General features: G+C 38.4%; 1 protein-coding gene across 3 annotated transcripts in view; it reads right to left on the bottom strand.

The window, feature by feature from the left end:
• Positions 1 to 1,760: 1,760 nt before the first annotated feature.
• Positions 1,761 to 23,944, bottom strand: part of PEX7 (peroxisomal biogenesis factor 7) — a 49,434-nt gene continuing 27,250 nt past the window's right edge. Inside the window, exons 9-11 of one of the 3 annotated variants that reach the window (XM_074862628.1) lie at positions 16,779 to 16,878; positions 15,928 to 16,027; positions 1,761 to 4,528 (exon numbers count right to left, since the gene is read on the bottom strand). In XM_074862628.1, coding sequence (XP_074718729.1) covers positions 15,974 to 16,027; positions 16,779 to 16,878 — 154 coding nt within the window. In that variant the 3' untranslated portion in view covers positions 1,761 to 4,528; positions 15,928 to 15,973. Of the gene's footprint in view, positions 4,529 to 13,027; positions 13,300 to 15,927; positions 16,028 to 16,778; positions 16,879 to 23,944 lie in introns of those variants that run through there. The other 2 variants (XM_074862627.1, XM_074862629.1) reach the window with 2 other exon arrangements.

Genomic DNA, 23,944 nt, shown 5'->3' with positions numbered 1-23,944 from the left:
GGATCAGGCTGCAAGTCTGCATCGGGGGCTGAACACTTCCCTGATTGAAACAGAAAACCAAGCATATTGGATAAAAATTTGAATAGAACAGAACAGTTTGAAGTTCAGTTGGAAGGGACCTACAATGATCATCCCAACTGCCTGACCAATTCAGGGCTGACCAAAAGTTAAAGCATGTTACCAAGGGCATTGTCCAAATGCCTCTTAAACACTGACAGGCTTTGGGGCATGAGCCACCTCTTTAGGAAGCCTGTTGACCACCCTCTCGGTAAAAAAACTTCCTAATGTTCAGTCTAAACCTCCCCTGACAGACACAGCTTTGAGCCATTCCCACATGTCCTATCACTGGATCCCAGGGAGAAGAGATCAGCATCTCCCTCTCCACATCCCCTCCTCAGGAAGCTGTAGAGAGCAATGAGGTCACCCCTCAGCCTCCTTCTCTCCAAACTAGACAAGCCCAGAGTCCTCAACCACTCCTCACAGGACATTCCTTCCAGCCCCTTCACCAGCTCTATTGCCCTCCTCTGGAGGCATTCAAGGACCTTCACATCCTTCTTAAATTGTGGGACCCAGAACTGCACACAGTACTCAAGGTGAGGCCACACCAATGCTAAATTTGGGAACTCAAGCGTCCATGTCCCAAGAACCATATCATGTCTCTGGGAACTCACCTGTGTTGCAAGGCCAGCTTCCCTTGCAGTATCTGTCATGGTAGTCCTAATTTTAGTCTTGTCTATACTTAGCAAGGAGAGGCGGAGGGGAAGGTGCTGTCCCTTGCTAAGCCATCCCTTTCTCAACATCGATTGAGGCCAGGCCCAGTCCTGGTATCCCACTGCCTCTCCACCACTCCACACTCAGAAAATACAAGTTCTCCTGCACTTCACTGGGAAGGAACTGGATACAGCAAGAGAGACATCATTTGAGGTAACACTGCAGTGAAGATACTTCCCTCACACTAGCTGTCCTTGTGTCCAGAGACAGAAGCGGGTGCTCCGTTCATAAACCGACTCTGTTACAAGATTTTGACGTAGCAGTGGGGCACAGATCACAGTAATGAATAGCTCTGTGGTTCCTTACAGTAATGAGATGATTATGATGCCTTAACTCCACTCATTTGATGCAATATGCTCAGTTCTGCATTGCACCTAGGTACAATGACATGGTTGAGAGAAAAAAAAAAGGTGGAGCAAATTGGTGTCCAATTCCCAAGGGCATCATTTTTTTAAAAGGTTTCTTGGATGAAAATGGTAAATATCTATATAAAATGTTTAGTGGACAGTTTGCTTTAATTAGCATCTCATGCAACTATGAGATGTATAGAGGAATTGTTGTGCAGAGTTGTATCCATTCCCAATCACATGACCCTGAGAACATTCAAAACTGAGCAGTACTACTGAAAGGCTTAGTACACCCATGCCTATGCAGCAAAATTCGAGGCCAGACTGTACTTGGCTAGAAAAAAGAGATCACTTAATCACTGAAATGCAGTCTGCACAAGCAGACGCAAAGAACCATTTAAAATAGTTTTCCTTCATCAAAATGCAGACCTGATAGGCCATACAGCTAGGCAAAGTTGCATAAAGTATGGTCTCTAAAAGTACCGGGGAAGAACATGACTGTCATCCAGTATTCATACAAGACATAGACCATGTTTATAATATTCTTTACTTTTAAGATACTCTCAGGTATCTTTCACTGCATTTACTTTTTGATCAACGTTTTCTTAATTGGGGAAGTGAATACAAGAGTGTAGCCAAAGACACTGTGTGCAATTAATTTAATATCACTGTAGAACAGCAAATCCACTCCTTTAGAACATCATTAATCAACATGTTTCTTGAACCAATGAGAAACCTGTGGGCTGCCATGAAACAAAATCTTCCACAGGAGCAAGTTCAAAAGTAGAACACATTACATATTTAAGATTGTTGTCATTAAAGGTCTGAGTAAACGAAAAAAGATTAGAAACTAGTATTATGGTCATAAAATACAAAGAATTTCTTTAAAACAGTTATGGCAAACATTCCCTGAGAATTAAGAATCAGCAACAACTATTGCCAGATTGGTTTTTCTGTTACAGTGCAGAAATGTTATAGCACATTCTCTCCATTCAAAGATCACGCAGGAAGATTAAAGGCCACAGTTTTTATTTACTATGTGCATCTTCTGCATGTGCTCACTTTTCAAGAGAATTAAATCCAGACACAGCAACCCTCAGCACTGAGGCTAACCAGGACATGAAGGGAGAGGAGGCAGTTAACAAAAGGTTTAATCCACGTGTTGAGTGTGCGTGTTCAGAATTCCTTTTTTTTTTCTTCTGTGCTCGGTTTTCTAAATTTGCCCTGCCAACTGATAGGCTATGGCAGCATTCTGGAATATCCCCCTCCCTCCCCCCTGAAACACACATTATAAAATACATACCCACCACCAAAGTGTCCCACTTAGAGAAGTGACTTGTAGTCTAAGCAGAAAAGGGACATAATGCAGAAGAGTGGAGTAACTATTAAAGTTGAAATAATCGATTTTAATGCCTAAAATTAGATTTTATGGCCCATGGTATTGCTGAAAGTTCTGTGCAGCACAGCTTTATTGTTGCATCATTCCTCAGCACACAGAATTAAAGTGCAGTAAACATTCAGAATTCGGTGCAACACACTGTCACAAAAAAAGAAAATCTACTTTTTGTTATTAATTCAGCTCAAGAAGATGGCATTGTGGGGTCAGTTTGCACTGACCCAGAAAAAGAAAAGATCCTATCAGGATCCAAATTCTTACATTGTAGAAGAGGGTTTATTTCTGCCTTGCCCTAACACCAAATCAATATATGCATATCTATCTCCCTGCGGCTACCTGATAGTTCCCTGTCTCTCTCTCCAAGATAGCACAATCATTCTTTCTTTGCAACTTGCAGGTCTTAGCTCTGCTGAATTCTTTCTTTCATTTCTTCAAAGCATCCAGCAGATCTGGCAGTGTCTGCTATTGCTTGATATATGAGTGGTGCAACCCAGAAGCGTACAGCATTCATTGACAGGAGACTATGAAAACCTGACCAAAGATCTGCAAAGGGTCTTTTGATGGTAAAGATTGTTGATATGGGGTAACAGCAGAAGGGAGGACAGCTTCAAGAAGGCTGAAAAAACAACCAAAAAAAGTGGGCCAGCAGGAAACTAGGAGAGAAGCCTAACATATACCAATGAGAACTACAGGAGTATCACAGTTGGATCCTGAAAGGGTATTCAAAGGAGACTGCAGAAGCATAAAAACTGAACATCTCTGCTTGCCTCAGAAAAACTCAGATGAAGATACCAGCTTGTGGGCTGAGGAGTCAAAGTGGGTATGCAAAGTACCCAACATACCTATCGCATGTTGGGCATATTCTTGGTAAGTATAATAGCTTGGCCACAGTGGATCTGCTATGCTTATGTCATGCTGTTAATCTGCATGTATGTAGGTTCAACTGGTGTGGACATCAGCTCTCACTTTGGCCAGGCTGTCAGAGGTCCAGAAACACTGAATATATGGCCACATTCCTCTTCTATCTCTTGGAAAGCTTTCTAAGTGAAAATAAAAGACAAGTCTAAAAAGAGATGGTTGTCCTATCTCTAAATCTTGAGGATTGTGATCCAATTAGTTTTGTATATATTTCATTTTTTCCTAAGCATCTTCTCTATCATGAGAGTATCTTTCTGCATGACTTCATCAACTGTTTTACTGAAGGAGATCTAAAGGAAAAAATGTATGAAAATAATCTTTACCACCTTTGTGAAGCAGCAATCAAAAAGGTCAAATGAATCAGCTGGCTATAAACTATGACATTTACTGTCTATCAAGAATATTCATCATATTGCACAAGAAAATAATGCAACACGAGTCACAGCAAAACATATAAATTCATCTGAGTGATACAAACCTCAGTTGACATTACAGTACTTTACAGTGAAAAGCCGTCTTTTCTTTTCTTTTCTTTTCTTTTCTTTTCTTTTCTTTTCTTTTCTTTTCTTTTCTTTTCTTTTCTTTTCTTTTCTTTTCTTTTCTTTTCTTTTCTTTTCTTTTCTTTTCTTTTCTTTTCTTTTCTTTTCTTTTCTTCAGTGACATTATCTCAAAATACACTGCCAGTTACACTTTTATTCTTTATAAGGATCAAGAAGAATCAGGCCTCTGCTCTCATCATAAGCCAGATAGATCACAAAATTGTGTTGGTGATTCTACTCTACAGATACCAGCTTGTATCTGCTACAGCCACTCTGGCCATTCAGTTGCTGTTTTGCTGGCTCAAGTACTACCTGCACAGTAAACCAAGCCCTAAAATCTCCACGTGCTTAAGTGCACAACACTCCATTCAAGAAGTGTTTACTTAAAAAGAGACACTAAGATTAGTGACACAGTTGACACTTTAGCAGAAGTCTGGTTTTGGGGGAAGAGAGAAAGGTTCCCGGTGTGTCAGATCTTCACTTTTTCTCTAGACAGGAACTGCCAGACACGATGGAGTATAGATCTTGACCAGTTCATCCCAAGCACAGTCCACCACCTACAAAGCAAACAAAATCTATTTAGATCCTTCATAAGTGTCATTTTTACAAAAAACAGAAGGAACTTAGAAGAAATTAATGCATATTGTGGAGTTAATGCTGGTTGGTACTCTGATACTTCAAAATTATATAATAATGCAGTTGGGTTTGTTTTGGTTTTTTAGAACTTTTGTCTTAACTTTACTGAGATGCATTAAAATTAATAATCTCCTATTTTTCATATTCCCCATGAGGAAAGCAGGGAAACCTTTGGGTTTCAATTGATTGTTCCAAATAGGCTAAAGAATGTAACTGAGAATGAAATGAAGGAAGGACGCACAGAAGTCCAGACCTTGTGGTGTTTCTTCTCTTTACAGGGTCTCAGGACTCTTTTACCATGGTATCTAAACACTTCATGATCAAATCTGAACAACTTTCTTACACTTGCAGGTATGGAAAATCATTATAGACATTTTCCTAGTGGAGAGCAGAGGAATGGAAAAACAATGAAGTTGACCAAAATGATGCAGGAAGAATTAAGCCAGAACTTCAGTCTCATACTGATAAGCTATGAGATCACTGTATTGTCTACCTAGACCTCACTAGTTTGATGAGAAGTGATGCCACTTGTGCCAATGGCATCTTATAAACAGAGCAACTGATGCCAGTATAACTGAAACTTTTCTGAATTGCAAGTCCCAAGCTCTATTCTAGATGCATGCCTGAACCTAAAATCACAAAACCAGAAGGTTAACCTAAGTCTATTGCATGAAGAGATTTTAATAAATAACAAGACTGCACAGAAGACAACTACAGAATGATTTAGGTTTGAAAATTATTTGATAATGCACTTTAGAGCCTGTAACAAAGTGAAAGGGGTAACCACACTGACAGTTACTCAAGTAGATGACCTATAATATATATTCATGAAATATTGTGGAAGACGAGAACTAAGGCAAAGGGAAGAAGAAAGAGAAGAGCTAAAGAGAAAAAGCTGATGAGCCCCACAAATATATGCCAGTAAATCTGGCTGAATCCATCTTGCATTATCTTTACAATGTCCTTTCCAGTTGGGATCACAAAGGATACAGTATTGAATCCTGTGCACAAGCTTCCTTCTGCTGCAGACTGCAATTCTTGTTCTTTTCTAGAGCCAGAATGAACAGCTGCACACTAAAAATTTGGAAATCCAACTTCAATATTTGATTTCAGACTATAATTAGCCCATTTTGTGTTTACTATACTGCACTATTATTCATTTTTATTGCTTCCTTAGCTGGTTCTACTTAGTTATTTGAAGTGCTTTCCATATACATCTAAACGGATCCAAAAATCTCTTGACAACGTGTCTGTCTATTCATACGACATAATAGAGCTTTGTGTAATATAATGTTCTGCTGCATTGCAGTCCCCCAAATCATACCAAAAAGAAAATTTGAGTTCTCCACTAAATGCTATGTAGAAACTGGCAATCACATTAACCAAGTTTTTTTTTATATTCTCCACAGCTCTGGATCAATATCTGTATTTCTATAGGCAACACTTTCTACTTTCACAAAGAAACAAGAAACGGAGATAACATTTGGAAAAAATCCCATGGGAATTCCCACCTGTTATCAATGTAATTAGCATCCTTGAAGTAGCCTCTGAACAAATATAGTTACAGAACCATTTAATCTAGCAACACTAAAAATAAACAGGGGATATTAAAAGGGAGTTTGAAAAGGATCACTTACAGTAATTTGCCCAACTCATTGACTTAATGATAGCACATGAAAGATGAAAACATAACCAGCAAACAAAAGGAAAATAAAAGCTACAGCAAATAACAGTGTATCAAGTTCTCCTGTGCAGCAGGAAGTCTATAATGGAATACTGATATCAGAAACCTTGATGAAAAAACACATGCAAAGAACAGCAAACAGGTATGTATCGGAAACTGAGACACTACAGCATGGGACAGCATTACAAAATGTTAATAGCATTTCCATTTCTCCGTAATACTTTCTCCAAAATACAGCCAAGACTGTAAAAGAAAGGGGGCAACTATAAGCCAACAGCACGGCAGCCAGAACTAACTGATGGACAGCTGCTACATGCCCCTTTGCAGTATCACTGCCTCAAATACAAATGACTAAAATGAACCCTGGGATAAAGAGAAGTGCCTGTTCATGAAGCTACTGCATCAGTTTACAAAATGTCTTCTCCTTTAGTTTTGCCTTTTTTCTTATGACCCATCTTATACAATGGTCTTATAACCATCATATGCTTTTCCCCAGAAGAGGGGAACATCAGATGTTAAATTTAAGTGCTTTAAAAATATTTAGAAATGTCAGTTCTCACGTGACATATGAGCATTTTTAATACGTACTTTAAAGCACTTTAGCCATTTTTTAAAAAAATAAACTAAATGCTACTTAATTTAAATATTAAAAAAGCAGCCGGAATTCCATTGGGATGAGGGCTGATCCAGCACACCACAATAAATAAATGATGGCATAAAAAAAGCCACAAGTTCCTAGACTTTATATTTTGATCAATGAGATGATGTTACAAACAGGCAGAGAAGATCCTCCTGAGGCAGGATGAAGAACGAAGGAAAATTGAAAATGGACTCACACATTATTTGCATACCTGATAAAGTCCTCGCCATTAGGAACATGAAGGCATAGAGGTTTGTCTTTCTGTGAAAATGTCCACTGTCTCGGGGACAAATTTTACTCTCAGATTGAAACAAATCTCACTGATTTCAGTATTTATGGGGTGCATGATTTACATTTTTTTTTAAGCTGACACACAAACAGTAGAAGACAGTTTATTTTAGTTGCAAAGAACTGTACAAATTATAACATCCTTATAGTATTGGATATTCTGGACACCAGTATGCCATGCAATTTTCATTATAATTTACTAAATTGCTCTTGTAACTATAGAATAAAATTCTACTACAGCGACTTTTAACTAACAGAAATTACAGGGAAAAGGAGAATAACTAGAGCTTAATTGTAAAACAAGAATATTCTACCTTACACTGACTGGTAAATTACATCAAGTAATAGTGCAAATAGAAAAAGGATTCTAAACTTGGTAATTTTAATTATAACTAAAGCTATATGGAACAAAGACAGTCTAAAAAACTGGCTGGATGGTCGGGCCCAAAGAGTTGTGGTTAATGGAGTTAAATCCATTGTTGGTGGACAGTCATGAGTGGTGTCCCCCAGGGCTTGGTTTTGGGGCCACTCCTGTTTAACATCTTTATTGATGATGTTTAACATCTTTATTGATGATCTAGACGAGGGGATCGAGTGCACCCTCAGTAAGTTGGCAGATGACACCAAGTTGGGTGGGAGTGTTGATCTGCTCGAGGGTAGGGAGGCTCTGCAGAGAGATCTGGACAGGCTGGAGCGATGGGCTAAGGCCAACTGTAGGAGTTTCAATAAGGCCAAATGCCGGGTGCTGCACTTGGGCCACAACAACCCCCAGCAGCGCTACAGGCTTGGGGAGGAGTGGCTGGAGAGCTGCCAGTCAGAGAGGGACCTGGGGGTCTTGACTGACAGCCGGCTGAACATGAGCCAGCAGTGTGCCCAGGTGGCCAAGAAGGCCAATGGCATCCTGGCTTGCATCAGAAATAGCATGGCCAGCAGGGACAGGGAAGTGATCTTGCCCCTGTACTCGGCACTGGTGAGGCTGCACCTCGATTACTGTGTTCAGTTTTGGGCCCCTCACTACAAAAAGGACATTGAATTACTCGAGCGTGTCCAGAGAAGGGCAACGAAGCTGGTGAAGGGTCTGGAGCACATGTCTTACGAGGAGCGGCTGAGGAACTGGGGTTGTTTAGTCTGGAGAAGAGGAGGCTGAGGGGAGACCTCATCGCCCTCTACAGCTACCTGAAAGGAGGTTGCAGAGAGCTGGGGATGAGTCTCTTTAACCAAGTAACAAGTGATAGGACAAGAGGTAATGGCCTCAAGTTGAGCCAGGGAAGGTTTAGACTGGGTATTAGGAAGTATTTCTTTACAGAACGGGTTGTTAGGTGTTGGAATGGGCTTCCCAGTTCAGCGGTGGAGTCCCCATCCCTGGAGGTGTTTAAGAGTCGTGTTGACATAGCGCTGAGGGATCTGGTGTAGTTGGGAACTGTCAGTGTTAGGTTAATGGTTGGACTAGATGATCTTCAAGGTCTTCCAACCTAGATGATTCTGTGATTCTGTAACAAAATGACATTTACTATTGGTCTCTAATACTTTTATTTCAGTAGTAAAGTTGCAGTACTAGTATATATGCTAGGGGTACTGTACTGTTACTACTGTAGAATAAGCATCACGCCAAGTTATCTGCCAGTGGAGATTTAAGCAAGTCTATTTGAAGCATATAAAATGGGGATCACTGTATTTCCCTTCAAGTAAAGCCAAAAAGCAAGCAAAGAAACAAAAACTGCAGTTATCACAGGAAGCTGATTGCTTAACTAGAAAATCATAGTTTAACTCAAATGAAACAGCTACCCTGTATTTTATTGAAGTGTTTATCCTTGTCCCAGAGTATAACAATGTTTCCCACCAATTGATTTAATATTGACATCCATTCATTTATCAAAGCCATTTCCATTGACTCACTAACTGATTTACTCCTCTGACAGGCCCTCTGTTTCCTATTCATCACAATCATCTTGCTTTGCAATAGACTTAGACCTTTTCCAGCACCCGAGGGCAACGCAGTCTAGTGCAATTACCTGCATGACATTCTGCCTCTTTACTGTTCAGAAGCAGCAAGAAAATAAGAGAAATCTCCCAAGTTAGTAGCTAACTTTTTAAGTATTTGAAGGCATAATAAATGCCCAAGCCCTAAACAAGATTAAATACATTCAAAAGAACAACTGAAAACTAAAAAGTAACCCCTTTATTAAGTGGTTTAATCAGAAGACAGTACAGCCCTCTCCAGATCAGTATTTACGGAAGTATCTTGGTGCCACTCAGTTTCCAGAGTGCTCGTAATAAATCATAGGATAATACACAAATGTGTCTGAGAGTGACCCATTTATCTTCTCAGCTTTTCTCCATCCCATCCAATTTTCAAATAAAATGAAAAAGACCTGTCTTTTTTCTGTAGAAGAGACAATGGAAAAAGTATGCAGTTCTTCACTTCCATTAATGTTGTGGTTCCCTTCCTCTTTTAGTTTCTTATCTTCTGTGTCTTTTCATGCAGAATTTAATGGTCTATTTATATAATTCTTACGTATTTTTGAGAGGTCCTGAGCATCCTCTGTAAGCGTGTGGGATGGAGATTAAGTGGAGATAAAGCAAGCTATGAGGTTTGCTACTCATCAAATTACTTTGACAGATGATCAATAAAACTGGTTGGTTAAGTGCATAATGGATCATGCACAAGTTTAAATGCATTCAATACCTATTTTGTACTAGAAAATCCAAACTACTAGTGTGGCCTTTTGTTTGGTCAACAGTTGCTGGAGTGAACTGCACACGATGCCTACCTTTACACAAGAGTGGTAGTGATGGGAGTTTGTAAATCAAAACTTTTTATTTTCAATGTGCAATAATATCAACCATTTTTTAATTTACTTTTGAAAAAACACACACTGATGTAATTATTATTTCCAGTAAAGACAGAATAAAACAAACCCTGCACCAGAAGTTCTTATAAAGATCTAGGTTCAAACTACAGTTATCAGAAACAGATGTTCCAAATACTGCTTAAGAAATCCATTTCTTTCTTAAGGAGATAAAAGACTTGAGGGGCATTATTCTTCAGATTGCAAAGATATGTCACAAAGAACTGATCTAAAAAACAGGGAGCTGTCTCAACATTCGTTTCGTTGCTCTGACATGGGCAACAGGAAGATGACTTGGTAGCTGAGCTACACATTTCTAAATGAAAGTCTTCTGAGTGTGTATTTAATCAGTAAGATGTAAAGGAAATTGAGATACGAGTTGCAGGTTGGAGAGAAATCCTTGAAATCTCCACAGAATTTGTAGCAATTCCTCTGTATTCTACAGACAAGGGGAAAGACATCTCCCCAGTCTTTCACGAACTGTTTTTAATCAGTAAAGTAAATCTTAAGTTCTGTAGAAGATACACTGGAACTACAAAATGTCTTTCTGTGCTGATACTAACCTTGGTGACCCCAAATGCAGTCAATTTACATGCAGTGAAACTGTGTTTTCTAATGAACCTATCCAATCTTCAAACTCATCCTTCAGTTCAGAGTTAAGCTAAGTTCTTTCCTTTTGGGATATAATCACAAATAATCATAAGCCAAACAATGTTTTCGGTAACAGCTACAAAATCCTGTTGTCTTCCATTGAATTTCACTAGTGCAATTCACTGGGACTTCTCAAACAGATCTATTGACCATGCAGAAAAGAAACAAACATTGACTAAAAGGTGAGGCTCACAGAAGTAGCAGGTATTTCTAGGCCACTGAATCAAACATAAAGCACAAGCAACACATTTATTGAGTAAGAAACTGCTGCCTCCCACCTCTTCCCAGTACTTCGGAATCAAAATTAAAGTGCATGTTCCTCTCCACACACTTGCAGCTTTTACAGAATTGTGATGCCTGACAGCAACCTTTCCAAACACCTTAGGATGAGACTTCTGCTGATAATGGCAAAGAGTGACCGTTACTCATGAATGGCTAGCTTTGACTTAGGCAGTGGAAGTTTATACAGTTTGGGAAAGATACACAATAAGCACCAGAAAGAAATGTCACCTCCCTTTCCCCCCCCCCTCCAACTCTGTAAAGGAGTTCAAATTGATTTAACATTTGCAACTGGTTAAATTTGATCTTTCCATGCAAAAATCCACTCTGAAATTAAATAAAAGAACAGATGCTGTAGGATCTTTTTATCTCAAAGGATCACTAACTGCATAACTTTAGTAGCATCATGGAGAAGGACCATAAGGGGAGATTAAAATGAAGTACAGATAGTGATATAATTATAGCAGTGTGATAGCAACAACAGCTGGGTAGAAGCTATTAGTTCCTTGGCAATTAAGTGTAAAAGATAAGAGCAAGCAATCAAAAGAAAAAAGCAGAGAAAGTCTGTGTTTTCGTGTACATTTCCACAAGATGTAACTCCACTTTTATACGAAACAGTCACCATTTCTGGGCCTGTTGAGGGTGCACAATTAATTTAAACGAACAGCAAAATACCAGCCTCACATAAAGACATCTGCACTTATATTTGGCTATACTGGTTAAACCAACTTCAGCAGCCCCTCTCCTGTCCATTCTCCTGCCTGCTGTGTTGGCACAGCTAATGCAGCACACTGCCCAAGCTGCACATAGAAAACAGGTAGTAGAACAAACCTGTACACTGAAACTTGACAGATGATCAAAAATTTCTCCATAAAGCTGGAAGAATTTACAACTAGATTTCAGTTACCTTCAGGGGATGCAGCTCAAGTGTATACAGTTCCCTCCAACTAGTAAGAAATTACAGCTTTTAAAATTTTAGTGATACTGATGCCGTACAAGAGGTCATGATACCGTAAGTACAGCAACGTTTCATGGGATCAACAGACTGATGCTACAAAGCAGGCACCTCTGCTCAGTTCTAATTGCCTCTGGCCAGGTGGAAGGAAGGAGCAGACTGTGGTATGACACAACATGCTGGTGATACCCCACAGCTTTAGGGAGAAGAAAGCAGAGGTTCAGGGAAGCTGGATCACAAGGATAGTGTAACACAGAACACAAGACTAGTTTCAAGTATACTGCACTGGTATTATCACTGTCTCCACGTTATTGGTATCATGTGTGTGTATTGCCATAACACCCCTCACCATCTCCAGATGCAATACAGAATTGTGGCCAGGCCCTTTCTTGCATTCATACATCCCAGAGCTCCAGGGGCTTTGAAGAAATAAGAGAAACCAGTTTTATGTGAACTAACCTACTCTGGGGGAATATTTACACAAGGAGGTGGCAGCCGCACAGAGCTCTACAGAAAACAAGTTTGCCTCCCAAATTCACAAACAGCTATTTAGACAGCTAGCTGCCCATTTGTAGTATCATTACCATCCAAAACCACACAACCACAGTAAAAGAAAATTGTAAGTGATCACTGTTTGTATTGTACCTCAGTTATTCTAAAACTTAGACGGTAATACGCACTCAGATAACAGATGATTTTGGACTAGAGAACTGTTTGGTGCAGAACAAATTTAATTTCCAAAAGGAGCACCTCAGTATTGTATATCGTGAAGTCCTGTTCGGATTTGGCATGTCACAGATATCTAATGTGCTCTTCACATATCAAGTGTTCTAAGCCACTACACCACTTGGCATCACTTCCACTGAAAATCACATATCCTTGCAATTTAGGAATGTCATTGTTCATAGCATAAAAGTACAGAGAAATGGAAAGATTCCTCTCCTGTTCCCATCAGACACTTAATCCTGTTCTCAGGAGCAAGCCTGGCTCAATGGAAAGCATTAATTTATACTCTCCACTGGCTGCTTTACAGAGTTCAGAATAGACATGAGGTGTAGGCTGAGAAAGGTTTTCAGACAAAATTCAGAGCTTCAGTTTTTCTTATATTTGTGTCAAGCAAAATACAGCTTTAGAACTACAACAAAAAGGGTTGGGGTTTTTTTGTCCATGATTTAAAGAAATTCATGGTACATAAGTATTTTTTATTCTTTATATACTTACGGAAATAATTTCAGAATCAAGACAAGAAGTGAATGTTCACAGTGTCTGTACTTTTTATCTGTGTCATTGATGGATTGCTTAAAAGACATTTAAAATTAATTCATGACTGCCACATCACATTCAACCTACAACAGAAGAAAAAGGCTGCTTTTAAATAAAGCTGCACAAATAATACTAAAGGAAGTTACGTTCATGCTTACATGTAGGTAAGCACAGCAAAATCCCAGTAAGAGCTAAGCTTAAAGGGGTATTATATTTTAATTCATCAGAACATTCACAGATCACATCGAGGGACAGTAAATATGAGGAGAGAAGTAAGAAATCCGATGAGCTACAGAGTACAGTTCCAATATATAGTCTAGCATTATGAGCCCCTGGAGAGGAATAGTATATAGCTGATTACCATTTTCTCTACATACATCCTATGCCTATCTAGTGTATATAAAAAGGAGCAAGCTTTAACTGCTTTTCTTATCCCCAAACTTTGGAAAGAACTCTCGTGTCTGGTTTAAAAAACTGCGTACTCTTAATACTGTGGACAAGATAAATGGATTTGTTCAGTTCTTAGTACTGTACACCATTACAAATCCAAAAGATTTTTCATGCTTAGGGTGTTGTCACTGTTCTTGGGTGTGCCAAAGCTACTTTGGCTGAAAGCTGGAGTTGGGAGTATTTTCTCCTAGACAACGTGCCTTGCAAGCTCTCACATCAACACTTGCAGTTTAGCAGAGAAATACCCTGAATATCATGAGGATCATTTCTGTTAATGCTTCGTACTGTAAAATGTATATTTTTCTATGCACCTGGGAGTTTGTTTGTTAGTTGTCTGAAATTGCTATGAACCTGACACCAACATTATGGTGGACAACGCCCCCCCCCGCCCCCCGCAAACAAAACAGTTGAATTTATTAAAATGCAAAGCCTTCAACAAATGCTTACTTTACGTAGACGCAGATACCCCAAAACAGATATCAGAACCTTAAATAAGCACAAAAGGGTTTTCTGTTCCATCTAGCTAATACTTAGCCTCACAACCTGGGACCCTTCCTTATAACCAGATCTCTGTCCCACGTGGTGCCTCCCCTTAGTAGGATACTGTACAAGAACCAGCTTGCCTGCATGTACCTACACTCTGCCTGTGGATTCTGTTCAAAGCTCAATCAGTTCCACAGGGAAGTCCTGTAATTCCTAGATGAGATACTTAATCACAGTATCTATTTTGAACACTTCTTCAGAAGTACAGACTGGTTTTCCCTTGACACGTAAAAGACACTTCCAAAATGCTGAAATTCATTGGGCAAAGCCAAAGAAAACATCATCTGGCTAGACAACAAAAATATCATTAAGAACAAAAGCAAAGGTTAATGACCAGAATGGTACTTAATTTGACTATAAATGAATAGCTTGTCCATTATGAATAAAATACCCTGCATGCATGGAGGAGAGGAGCAGTTCAAATCTCAAGTCGTAACTCCTTATAAAGCACACAGTGAAAATCACAAATCATACAAATGCATGAAGAACAACATTATGAGGTCTTGATAGAGAGCAGACATGGAGGCAACCTACATATTGGGAACAGTAGCATAAAAGTTAAGCAAATAATCTTCATTGGATTGATGCAGAAGCCAGGGAAAGACTGCAAGTGCTCATATCAGAAGCATCTATTCAGTAAGTGATCATTCTTTTTCTTGTAGTTACAGTTTAATTCTATCACACATTTTAAACTTCTTTTAAAAATCAGAATGTTTACATTTTGCATTGCTGTGATATCCAACCCTCACAATACATTAAATCAACTCAATATAAAAAAACAGAGGACTATTAAAGCTGTTGCAGATGCCAAACTTCTGTCTGGAAGGCACACTGGCATGCAGTATATACGGATATGTACCCCAGATTTAGATTTTGTGCATTAAGTCCAACATCAGACTTGTAGAATTTCTGTGTGGAAAAAAAATACCTGGATGCACAAATGCCCTAATGTAGATGGGTACACACACCATCTTTTTCCTTTTTCGAACATGCAAGCAGCATTTTCCAACATATGCAGCTATTTGCTTTCAATTCATTATCTATCATCAATGAGTATTTACTTGACCTTGTTCCAAGAAGGCTATTCCATACATTGCAGTTACAAAAGAAAGAGTATCTACATAGCAGCAACTCCAAGTCTGACAAGTAAATTGTACAGAAAGAAGTCATATATAGGCAGTCAGAAACACCATCCACTAAGAGCCACCCCGTAACACACGGGGCTCTTTGCAACAGGCTTCTAATCAAGATGCAATTACATCCTCAATACCAAATGAAGAAAAATCTTCTTGCCTCATTCAGATCCATGGCAAAACCCACACCAACCTCATGGAAAGCTGAACTGGGCTCAGAGCAAGCAGTGGTGTAACACTGTAAGGCCCTATCTAATGTATTACGCTACACTTGCTGCTCCCTCTGGACCCAATTCAGCCAGAATTGTACCTATACACCCACTTGGGATGCAGTTTTAATTCCCAGCAACCGGCCTTTAAGTTATTCTTGCCTTGCGCCAGTGAAAAACGACGTGAAACTTGAGAATATTTTTCAGCCTTACAAATTCCCCTATATGGTTCACAGCACAGCTTCACTAACTGTTACTGCAGCACCTCTGAGGCAATAGAATTAAGGGAACAAGCAACAAGGCAGGAAACTCTTCAAGCTAGCATTTGGCTAGAATGATTCCACATGCATTAAGCTAAGTATTTTGACAAACTTACACATTTCTCCTGTGTCGTTTTATGAGTAGCAGAAATTACGATGGTTTTATTTGCTTTGTCCAATCAGATTTTCAATGCAGCTATTACAAGTCATTTTCATCTGGGGCAAAAAATTAATTTCACTGTGAATCAGAAAGGAAGCTAGATGCAAATGGTATCTGTGGCACATTAAATAGTGCATTAGTTACAGTTAACTCAGTGACAGTAATTTCTGTGTGAAAACTATAGGCTTGCCTTTCCTGCCTGAAAAAAACAGTTCATACTGCAAACAAGTCTCTGTTTACAAAACAGAAACGATTGTAGCAACAGAAGCAGAGGAGAATCCTACCACAACCAGTACATAAATAAGTGTCCCTGATAAAATGGGTTCCGATCATTCATGTCAACAGATGAGGTTTTTAGAATTCTAACTACATATTAATCCTCTTCTAGTACTCCAAATGTGACAAACCAGGTCTAAGTATCATGTGTGACACTACCAATGTTTAACTTGACATTCTAAGTAGATGGAAGAAAGCTCTGTATCTCAGCTTGGCATTCCAGACCCTTCTCTATTACTCTTCCTTCTGAAACTAAACTAACTCATTTTCCCTGAGCTCACCGTGGCTTTCAGCTATCTGATTTTTGCAATTCTGTCTGTTCTGCCCTCCCCTCCTACCCAATGCAAGTAACTGATTTATAAATAAAAATGGACCTGAAGTGAGGTTTATTTAATAAGCATCCAGCCAGACTCACTTCCAGAAGCTTTCTGCAATCTGGTGGCTCTTATTCAGGATCTGAGTCCTGTAGTCCAGCCATGACCACAGTGGCTATAACAGGCAAGTGAAAAGTAAATTCCTCCCAGCTCTTACCTGACCACAGTTGTGAAGACTTAAATCCAGTCCACATGTAAATTCAGTATGATGCTCGACTGTTTCCAGCAAAGGGTTAGGCTTGGAAAAGTCCCAGAATCTATAGAGAGGGAAGGAAGGAGGGAGCAAGAGAGGAAAAAAAAAATAAAAATCAAACAAACCACAATTAAAGTAATTGAAAGGCCATTTCAAAAATATAATGCAAGATATTGACAAATCTGTTGCTGCCAGGGTATTTAAAAAAGCAAACTCATCCACTTCAGAAACATAACAAATCATATTCCTGCAAAGCCATCTGCTGATTTGCATAAATTAAACCCCACTGGGCAAAACCATCTTTGTCTCCTGTTGCAGAAACTGAGATCAAAGTTGGCACCAAAGAGCCGCCATTGGGACATTATTAAAACAGAACAAAATGTAGGCTAGAATACTCTTGTTGCATCTCTTGATGGCTGGAGAATTTTATCCCCGAAAGACATTAGCACAATTCACGATTTTTCTCAGTTTTTGGTATTGTTCACTATGGGGTTTTTATTTACTGAAGATTACACATTCATTTAGAGATATTCGCCATTCCCAGTCTCAAATTTGAGACTGTGTTCCTGTAAAACAAAATTTAATATTATAATTTAATAATTAATTTGTACACAGTTAATTCTACTAATTCATATTTCAAAAAGCAGTTTTTCTTTCCAGCCTTGGTTGATATAAATGCTCAGAAAGTAGACTTCTGAAGTGTGCTACTTCTCCCAGCTACTGTCCTGTTAGATGGAATGTCCATCAGTGAAGTTAACAGCAAGGATAAGAGAGGTATAAGAGAAGGTGGGATGAAAGCATAGTTACAAGAAATTTCAGTCATGAAAAAAGGATTCAGGAATAGAACTTTCAGATCACACACTGACAAGACACTATATGATGGCACAAAAGAAAGATTTGTTTTTCTTTTTTGCATTCTATATACTGCTTCCAAAAGTCCATAGGCTGCAAAGCACAGCACAATTTGTGGGCTGGCAGCTGTAATCAAATTTTCTAAAGCTTGAATTTTCTCACAGTGGTCAATCATATGCTCTACTTCCTCTGTAACAACCGCAGAGGTCTTTCTGCCTTGCTCCTATTGGGGAAAGTGACAATACTTAAAAAGAACAGTTCATTATCAGACCAACTACACTGAAAGCACTGTATGTTCAAACCAATTCACGTAAAATAGCAAACATGGGAGTCAGCAGGGTCAGTTTGATAAATGTGTAGATGTTATTTCCTTCATAAACAAGCAGAATGGTATCAGTACAATGGCTACGCCATAGCAACAACCCTCTTAACTTTTTCCTAGTACCTGAGATCTAAGATAAACAACTTATTTTGCAGGAGAGAGGAGCAAAAGACAACCTCAGCATTTTCGTCCTCCCACATTTGTTCATAAGAAGGTAAGGAAACAAATCATGTTGTTTCTAAGTAATAGTGGTAGCCTTCCTTACCGCATTAGCTCTCTACTAACTCTTGAAAGACAGATGCTCATAAAACATCTGTAAACTAAGAACTTCAGATCTACATGAACAAAAACTTAGAAAAGACTTTCTGATCAATTTTAAAAATAGTAGGACAATTTGGTGTTCGTTGTATGGAGTCATGTTTGCAAGAAGTCAGAAGCAATGTAGTGTTTAAGAGTACTGCAACTTCATTCAAGTTCCACAGATGTCTGGGACCTTTCTTTTTTGATATAAAAATAATTACTAGTGAAAGTCCAAAAAACCATACAGTCTCAGGACTGAGAACCATCGATGACAAGTTAATGATGGTGCTAATAACGACTCTGCAGTCCAAAGTGAAAAAACACTATCTGTAGCCCAGCTTCCAAAACTAGCATGGTGACAACAATATTTTGCTCAGAGCGAACTTCCATCGCATCCTGAAGACTTAAAGTGCAATGCAGGTTTTCTAAGACAGTGCTTACCCCAGCAGGATAGCTGTAGGGCAAAATGAAGATGCATTCACAGCACAAATAGATGTGCTTCCATTACTTTAATTGTAGGTATATCTACGCCATTGGCAGCGTGAACTTCAACAGTGGACCAGACAACCACATACGCTTTTAGGGTCCATTACAGGTTTGTACAGCCTGTACAATCAGAGGTGTGCCACTCAGATGGAGCTGCCATTTTTACCCATATTAAGTACCCAGAATACATTAAAACTAGCACTCACAACTGCAGTCACATCTGCACTGACCACAGACACCCTGCAACCTATATGAGTGCATTTTCTTAAACTTTTTTTCACTGGAGCTGTTGAAAGTATACCTTTTCCCCCATTTCTTTATAGTTTCTTATTTGTTTTACATGAACTTCACCTGCAATTCATAAGCTGCATGTATATTGCAAGTGGACTGCTTATTCTAAACAAGCCATTATATGAAGAGAAAAAGCCTGTCATCCTATGGATTCTGTACTTTGTAACACCTGTAGCAACATCAAGGAGATGTATCTTGCTACATACATCTGTGCTCCCCTACCAAAACACTTTTACCAACCCCCAATATAGCTTCCTCTATCTATCTTCTACTATGTCCTCCTCCCGACTCTACCCTTACCTCCTGTCCCTGTGCCTTCACCACTAGCTGGGAAAAAAAAGCAGCAAGTATCATTTCAGGTTCCAGTGTCTGCACAAGGCAGTAAAACACATGTGTTGTGGCAGCCTGTTGCCACACGCTGAGGAGCTAGCAGATCAGCAAGCAGGTTAGACGTGGTGAATTCATGCTATGGCTTTTGCCTTCCTTAAGGTAATACTTTGGACCCCCCTCTCTTGTATGCTCATGAGTTTCCATTAAATGTGTACAAGCTTAGTAAATTTAGACTACAATTTTTCTGTCAAATCTAATTGAGTTTTCAATAGGTTCAAAAGTTACTTCAGGAAATGATTCAGGGGAAATCCACAGAAGCACAAAAAGCACAACTCCTCAAGTTCATTTCCTTCTGGGGAATAAACAAATATATTTATGATGAACATTTATGCATGAAAGCTTTACTACTGCTCTTAGGTTTCAAATAGAAGATGTCTTCATACATTGTATTTTTAGGTGGGTGTGAATCAGTTATTTAGAGGCTGCTTTCCATAAAAGCCCACTCAACAACTCATGCTACCATGCACATGCAACCACATTAGGCAGAAGTCACAGTAGCGTACGGATGTATACCACCAAGAAGTTTTCAAGAGCAACCCAGAACTCAGTGTTTACTACACATGTATCACACAATTCATTCTCCCGCTCCCATTCTCTAATCCCCGTGCAAAGATAGCTACATGTAAAAGTTCTTCCTGCTAACTAGAAAGAACTTGAACAGAACTTAGTGTCAAGCTACTTTTGGATAAAGGGAACAGGGCAATGTTGTTACTTCAGGCTTTAACTGGGGACATCTAACTATTTCCACAATAATATTCTTAAGACATTATTTCATCATAGTTCCAGTAAAGTATCAACATTATGAAGTAGCTTAGGTATAGAAGAAAGCCTTTATTAAAAGTATTATCTTCCTTAAGCATCAAAGAAAAGAAGAATTGATTGAGAGCCAAATCAAATGGAAGAAGATCCAAAAAAGTAATCCTGAAATAGGTTTTACTTCTGAGTTTGCTCCAGTAGCATAGGTTCTTCCCTAAGGACTCAACTTACATGCTTTATTTCAAAATAATTCTTGCTGCAATGCTAACTTCTTAGTTTACTTCCTATGTACTGTATGAGAAAACAAAGCACATCACTTACACATTTATGACCCTACTCTAACAGAGTTGCATATGCACCACTGTTTTTTATTATTACACATGTGAGTTGATGTCCGGACAATGAAATCCCATGCAAACATTTTATTAGAAGATAAAATGGCAGACTGCAAGTTATGTTTGTTTCAATTCTTTTGCCACACTGTAACAGAATAACTTTTAAGAACAAGTAGTTACTAGCCTTCATAATACCCCTTCTGCTTTTGAAGATCTTAAAATTTGCAAAACTTACCATTAACTTTAATACTTTCCTTCAAACAATGAGTTGAGAATAACTCTCACCACCATCATGTGCTTCAAGCCAACCTGAGAATGTATTTGTATCATCATTCTATTGAGGCATCAAACCAGAAACAGAGTGCCCTGAAAAACAGGGCATGCTCACAAAACGAAGGTATTTCTTGTCACTAAAGGGTTCAGCCTGATTTAAGAAACGCAAGTGAGCCACCCCATGTAGGCAAGTACATGCTTTCTCTAGTCCTTTTAGCTTAATTCAATACAAGGTGCAGCCCAAGATGCAGCATCATGAGATACTCTAATCTTGAAGGATGAAGACATGAGCCTGTACAGGCTGGTTGGCATACAAGAGTAACAAGTTAATTGCTGTGATACACAGAAGTTTAAGTATAGCTTTGTGGGTGAAGTTATGCAGCTTACTCTTTGTTCCCTGACTTTTCCCCAAAACATGAATTAACTAAAAGGGCATGCAAACCCATAATTTAGGGATATTTATGGTCTCATTAGAGCTTCTAGATATTCCCCATCCTTTAGTATCATAATCCTAGACTGGAGCTTCAGTTCACTTTGACACATGTCCCACTCCTCACTGAGCATTGGGAAAGGTTGGTTGGCTAAAAATGGGGAAGTCAGATGCCTGAGAAATACAGAAGTGGTTGTCATCAACATACAGATAATACTGTAGGTATGTGTGGTCTTTCTCAATACTTCTGTTTCCTCACCTGTCTACAAAAAAACCCTAACTTTGCCTTTCAGACAAACAGGATACATTTTGTAGAGAAAGATTCATATGTATTTGTATGACAAACAGAAATGATAGTTTCACAACCAAAAAGTAAAAAGGGGTTATTTAGGAGAAAAAAGATGCACTTTCCATAAGAAAGAACATTCATATGCTAGTTAAATATTCAAGTCTAAATACTTGAAGGCTTTAATTACCAATATTTAACTCTTATACAGACCTGTTTATTAAGAGAAATTAAAAAGAAAAAAATAAAAATAACCCTTTGCTGTATTCTTCAACATTATAGTGCTATTCATAGCACCAGAAAATTTGTTTTCATAGATAAAAGATATTAATCTATTTATGAGGTTGAATCATTTGACAAGTAGCTCCTGTGGCCAACACTTTCCTAGTTTTAAGAAAAATTTGATCTCATAATACTTATTTCAAAGAAAATTAGCAGTGCAGGCAGGAAAATGCCAGTGAATTTAAAAAATACAAGAACCTGGGCATTCATTTATGTGTCAAAATTTTTATCATTAAATTGTAATTCTTGTTTTAATCCAAAAAGGCAACATGTAAGAGAACAGATATGCTCTACACTGATGTATGAGGGATTTTTACTAACTCTAAAGTTGCAACAAACAGTTAAATCGTAATTGAAAAGTACAATCAGGTTTGAATTTTGTTAGTTTCACCAGATGTAGTGCTCTGACTACCACAAGCAGCTCTGCTATCAAGGACACTTTTTATAATGATGTAGGAGCTATCACTAACTGAGCAAATTAACAGGTTCTTCTACTGCAGAGTTTTCAGTTTCACACTGGAAACCACCAGTGACAAGCATTTTGATCAGCGGGAAGACATTTTCCATTTGGAAAAAAAAAAGAAAAGAAAAAAAGAGAGCAAAGGCACAAACACTCACCTTTTCACCTTGAAGAAAAAAATAAACAAAAAAGACAACAAGGATAATTATCTGAAGTGAAATCCAGTTTCTTTTATGAGCAGCATTATTCCAGAAGTTCTCAAGATTTCTTTGTGATCCAATTTACTGAACTTGTACACAGTCATGGAGAGCTGGAGATAGTGGTTTACCTTAAAGTGCCTTGCAGAGATGATATCCGGTATAGTAAAACTTTCAACAAAAATTGCCTTTTTGCCTCAGAGACAAGCCTCTGTGAATACATTTCAAGATCTGGCCTGATTCTAGGTTAATGAAGCTCTATAATTTATCAGATCTTCTGTTTAGATTTTGGTGAGTGCTCTCTGTGCCTAATGCACCAACATTTTTTTTATACTGAAGAGAGTCCAAAAATATAAAATAGTAATTCCAGTAAGAGATGACACTGATGTTCTTTCAAACTGAATTTTGACAGAGATAAGGTTTAAGAACATGCATGCAGATCTAAGTAAGTCCTGGAAATGTTACAGTACTTTGTGCATTTCCTGGCATTTTAATGATTCATTTGTGTTAAAACTGCTTTTTAATTAACCTACATTTTTCCTGAACTCTTCCAAAGACTAAGGAAATGATATAGAAAAAATTTGTCTCAATGAGGCATAAATCCAAATCATTATACCCAAGCATGTAAACTCAAGTTCTTACCTACAACCTCTTTTTCTTAGCCCCCAGTATGATAGTTGGCATGTGAACTAGTTTTCTTTTCAGTAGCTTGACTATAGCACACACATGCAATCATTATACTGTTTGCAAAGGATGAAGCTAAGAATTGTTAACTTCACTTTCAACCTACTATTTTTTGCTTTTAGATAGCCAGTTGTGATTATGTGCAAAACTAGCTGTTCTACCTAAAACAAACAAAAACCCTGCCTCTTACATAGCAGTTCAGTAATCTTAGATAAGATTTGTGTTTGTTTGTTTGAACTATAAAGCTTCAGTAAAATTTAAGATTACAGAGCTTAAACAGTAAACTATGCTGTATCCAGTTATATGCTATATGTTAATGCTTACAGACAATTCTGAGCTTCAAAGAGAAATGTTAAAGAACAGTATCATAACTAAGCTGCTATTAAAAAAAACCACTGCTTGTATCTGATGAATCTGTTTCTAAAGGACTGCCATACCATACTGTTCTATGAATTACTCTCAAATGTGGCTAAAAAGTCACAGGCCTTGAGTAGATTCAACAAGATCCAAAATTAATACCATGTACTGGAATCCCTCTCTTTCTTGATAAAAATATTTATCAAATATTTCTGTTCTTACATTGAAATGTATGTATATGTCCACACGTACAGGTGTGTGCATATGCACGTGCATACATGATAGCACGTGTGTACATACTGCACGTGGAGTGTATGGTGCATCCAGTCAAACTCTGAACACTTCTAAATGAACTCTATTTCTTACTGTGAGCTAAATTCCTTCCTGTAAATGATGGTACAGGATATGAGGCAGAGGTATAACACAGTC

Source organism: Strix uralensis, chromosome 3, assembly GCF_047716275.1.
Source record: "Strix uralensis isolate ZFMK-TIS-50842 chromosome 3, bStrUra1, whole genome shotgun sequence".
Classification (NCBI taxonomy): domain Eukaryota; kingdom Metazoa; phylum Chordata; class Aves; order Strigiformes; family Strigidae; genus Strix; species Strix uralensis.
Note: the sequence above shows the minus strand (reverse complement) of the source record. Positions and strands in the feature narration are given on the sequence as shown.